The sequence below is a fragment of the Rosa chinensis genome, chromosome 6 (genome assembly GCF_002994745.2).
Source record: "Rosa chinensis cultivar Old Blush chromosome 6, RchiOBHm-V2, whole genome shotgun sequence".
In the NCBI taxonomy this organism is placed as follows: domain Eukaryota; kingdom Viridiplantae; phylum Streptophyta; class Magnoliopsida; order Rosales; family Rosaceae; genus Rosa; species Rosa chinensis.
Genome location: NC_037093.1, coordinates 19,258,589 through 19,263,582, shown reverse-complemented (window position 1 = coordinate 19,263,582; position 4,994 = coordinate 19,258,589). Strand labels below are relative to the sequence as shown.

General features: G+C 35.1%; 1 protein-coding gene across 1 annotated transcript; it reads left to right on the top strand.

The window, feature by feature from the left end:
* Positions 1–1,295: 1,295 nt before the first annotated feature.
* LOC112174870 (cyclic nucleotide-gated ion channel 1) lies at positions 1,296–4,994 on the top strand. The gene is given in 8 exon segments (XM_024312701.2): positions 1,296–1,341; positions 1,971–2,185; positions 2,350–2,553; positions 2,816–3,102; positions 3,435–3,549; positions 4,124–4,378; positions 4,468–4,558; positions 4,561–4,994. Coding segments are annotated over 8 exon segments (1,647 nt in total).

Here is a 4,994-nt window from a genome sequence, read left to right as displayed (position 1 = left end):
TTAAAATTAGTGGTCAAGTACATTATTTAATGGGTTCTGTATTACCTTCTGATGGAGAAAATCCTAAATATGCTCAATTATATGTGTATGATACAAAAAATGAGGTCTCAAATCGTATGAATGCAATTGATCCTAGTCATGTAAATGAAAATATCAAAGCAGACATTGTTGGAGGCCTGGTTAAAATGTTTGATGAAATTAATGAATTAGTGAAAGAATTTCGAACAATGAGAGATAAATTTGAAAATCATTCTATACCTTCATTAAATATAGAGGTGGCAAACGGGCAGGCCGGGCCCATTTTAAGCGGGCCTAGTAGTGCTTCGTGCCGTGCTTGGGCCGGCCCATTTATTATCTTGCCGGGTTCGTGCCGGCCCATTTACTTAAACATTAAGCCCGACCCTGCCCATGGCCCGAGCCCATATCATGCCGGGCCGTGCTCGTGCCTACCCACTATAAATCACGATTTTAAAATCTTAATTTGAACAAATAAAAATTAATTTTATTTAACTATTTAGAAAATTAAAATAAATTAAGTTCTACAACGTTTTTCTTAGTCTTAGCTTTTTAATATTAGATTTCTAATAATTTTTTATATTCCACTATAAGAAAGAAAGAAGAAAAAAAAACTCAAAATATATTGTTTTTAGTATATTATTGTGAGATTAATCTTTATTAATATAATGAAGATTTAGTATCTATTATTCTTTCCTTCATTCTATAGTTGTATTATTATGAGATTAGTCTTTATTAATAAACATATATTTAATATTTAGAAAAAATACTTATGTCAAAACAAGGATATAATGTTTTGCTTCATTATTTTGACAAGAAGAAAACATTGGTGGAATTGCCATGAGATTTTAAATAAAAAGGTCTCATATTCAAATCTCATCATTGTATTTTTTTAATATTTTTAAAAACAAAATGAAATTTTGTGTTTGTAACGGGCCGGCCCACAATATGTCATGCTCGGGCCGGGCCGGGCCAATGGGTCAATATTCTTAGGCCCAGCTCGACCCGTTATTCTAACGTGCTCGGGTCGTGCCGGGCCGCTTTTAAGCGTGCCGGGCCAGTGCCGTGCTCGTGCTTAGTGGCCCGTTTGCCACCTCTAATTAAATATCAGTATACTTAATTGTCAACCTACTGATAGTAAACAATATGAAGAACCAATGACTGAAGAAATTGGTGGTTTAATAATTGGTGATATTGGAGAGCACAATTCAAATAAAGATATAATTATTGAGTCAAATAACATATATTTACAACGTATTTCCAAAATTCATCCAAAGTATATGGCGTTGCAATATCCAATACTTTTTCCATATGGTGAAGATGGATGTAAGATAGATTTATCGATGCAACAAATTGCAGGAAATAATACAAAGAAAAGACAGAAAATGTCAATGCGTGCTTATATTGCATATCAAATTCAAGATAGAAATAATGAAGGACAATTATTTCAACAATTTTTAGTTGATGCTTATGTAACAGCTGAAGAAGATCGTTTAGATTGGATCAGAAGAAATCAAAAGAATTTTCGAACTGAAATTTATAAAGATATTTTTGCTGCTTCTTCAGCAGGAATTAATAAAGGTCGTGATTTAGGACAAAAAATCATTTTACCAAGTTCTCATACGGGAAGTCCTAGAGATGTGATTAATAACTATCAAGATGCTATGGCAATTTGCAGACAATATGGTAATCCAGATTTATTTATAACTTTTACGTGCAATGTTAAGTGGCTAGAAATAGAAAGATATTTTAACACGAAACCTAGGTATAAAGTTGAAGAAAGATCTGACATCATTTCGAGAATGTTTAACATAAAATTACAGGATACGATTAATTATATTAAGTCTAGAGAACCTTTTGGAGAAATTGAAGCACATTTGCACACTATAGAATTTCAAAAGAGAGGACTTCCTCATCCTCACATTTGAAGGCAATAGTTATTTCATTACGATCAGCAACGGATCTCTTGTATATATTGGACATTAGTATTCAAATTTATATTGATCCTAAAGTTCCAACATATAGGGTCATGGGGAGATCATATTGGCATACGATGGCCTTGACAAAAGGAATGATATTAGTTGAGGATGCATTGGCAATGATTAAGCTGATTTGGCAAGTCTGGTCACACATCCTAGTTAACTTTTTAGCTGTTCTTCCCATTCCTCAGGTACAAAGGCTTTCTGATCATTTTTTTTTTCTTACTATCAAACTGTATGTTTGACCATGCAACCCAAGAAAAAAGAAGCTGCTGAGAAGTGGATGTATTTAAAACAATATTTTCATATGATAATTAGATTTCAGTGGTGGCTTAAACCATTGTAATATGTCCAGGTCGTGATTCTTATTTTCTTGGACTCAAGTTCTTTGAATGAAATGAAGTTTCTGGCTTTTCTTGCCCTGTTGCAATATGTGCCACGCACGCTTCGCATTTACTTATTGTGTACAGATCTTAACAAGACTCCTATGAGAGAGACTGAAGTATGGATTTTATTCAAAGGTGCATTCAGTTTCTTTCTCTACATCCTTGCTAGTCATGTAAGTTTCAATCTCATGTATTACTTAATTCTAATTTCTTCATTGAATTACCAATCTTTGGTCGGATTTCTTATTAGCATCCAGGTTCTTTGTGAATTAGTGTTGTAACTTTTATGAAGAAAAAATATACATGGTGCAGAAAGGGTAATAACAAGTATCCCAGGAGTCATCTTTTATTTTGATGTTGACTTTATAATATTTTCTTCATGTTTCCATTAACTTTCTCTGAAGATCTGCTATTACTAATTTGCCAATCCTGTAGGTATTTGGAGCCTTTTGGTACTTCTTAGCTATCCAAAGAGTGATATCAAGCTGGCAATATGCTTGTCGGAGGGAAAATGGATCTGAACCTACTACATTTTACTGTAATGACAGTTCAATCAGAAACATCACAATTCTGGATGATGTATGCTCTGTAAATAATTCACGTCATACACAATCATTTGATTATGGTATGTTTTCTGATGCCGTTCAACATAGTGTGCTGGAGTCAACCAATTTACCAAAAAAGTTCTTACACTGTTTCTGGTGGGGTCTGCGAAATCTAAGGTTTGCAGTTTGCATTTCATAACTTTGAAAGTTTGAATAGTACATGTTTTCAGTTTGAATAGTACATATTTTCTTGGACTCAAGTTCTTTGAATGAAAGTCTGTTTGGTTTACAACCAAGCCAAGATGATATAAAAGTAACTTTGAAAGTTTGAATAGTACATGTTTTCAGGTTTGTTTCTGTCCTGTTTATCTTACGTCAAATATCTTATGTCAATAGATGTGGTCTATTTAACTAAGAATGCTTTTCACATGGTGAAGCGATTCTGGACTTTCTTACTTAAACAGAATGAATTTACTTAGGAGTTAACACACATTCATTCAATTTTGCAGTTCTCTAGGACAGAACCTTGAGACCAGTATCTATACTTGGGAAAACATCTTTGTGGTTTTTATTTCAATTACTGGCTTGCTATTAGTTTTGTTATATCTCACTACAAATTTGAAGGTTGGTGCCCAGTCAATACAATCCTTGTTATTCTTGTAACTTAAGCTCCTCATAAGTTTCTGTTTCCAGTACTATCTGTATATGTTCACTAGCTATTAGAAAAGACAAACTGTGAAGACGTACAATATACTATCTTCATGATAATTCATTCTCAATTGCTTATGAGTTATGACAACCCAAAGCTTGATCACGCATACACTCCTTACATCGATGATGTTGTCTTCATATTGATTTTAGACGAGAGTGTTAGACAGTTTTGGATTGTATGATCAATCTTAGACATGGAAAGTTATAATTAATGGGAAGTTGTACTGATCATAAGTACTACTAAGGAGGCATATACATAGAGGTTTGGATACAAACAGAGAAGTAGGGTGTGTAAGATGAGATGATTGGTTGGAAATGTGCAAATTTGTAGTAAACATTTGATCCTGAAGCTGTATAGTTCAGATATATTAGAAATATGGTTACATTTGTTATTTACGTACCGACCAGGCAGTTTACCTGATCATTGTATATTGTACTGCATGTATTTCACGTTAAAAGAAGAAATGACTATTTTGTTGCTGAATAGGTATGTATGCAGTTGGTAACTCGATCGTCAGAAAAGGTGAAAATCATCCGGCAGATGAAAATGAAAGATCTAGAAGTACAGATCTGGTTATCAGAGAATGACATCCCTAAGAACATGAAGACGCTGATCATGCAAAATGTACACAAACAACTTGAGCAAAACAAAGATGTTCATGTGGGGAATATCCTCTCTATTCTTCCATTGGAGCAGAAAAGATTTATCAAGCGACATCTCTGTTTGCCTATGCTGAAAAAAGTCAGTTCCTTTGTCTATCTGCTCAATTTGTGGTGGAATGATGATAGATGTTGCCTATTGTAATGTGTAGTTTTATTTTTCTGATGTAGGTGCCAATGCTTCGAGTTATGGATGAAGAAGTATTGAAGGCAATCTTTGACAATCTTAAGCCAGTGAGATATACTGAGGACACTAACATAGTGGTGAGGGGGAGCCGATTGTTAAGATGATCTTCATCACACAAGGCATTTTATTGACCTACACCACTAACAGTGCTGGGACAAGTAGCAGTGCAAGTTCTTCGACCACCAAGTGTCTTGAGAGAGGTAACTTTCATGGCGAAGAACTTCTCAATTGGGCGTCTACGTTTTCACCATTTTCTGCACTGCCCGTCTCCACAAGATTTGTTAAGTCTCTCACAAAAGTCGAAGGGTTTGCTCTAATGGCCAGTGACTTGAAGAGTGTAGCCTCCCATTCCTGGCGTCATTTTAGCACAGAGGTTGGGATGCCACGGCAGTTGTGTGCAAATCTTATACAATCCAATTGGCGCTGCCACAAAGCTAGGAGGGCTTTGAGCCGAACCCTCTCCGCTCCAATCTACTACTATGAGTCATCTAGTTCGATGAGTGGGCGGTAG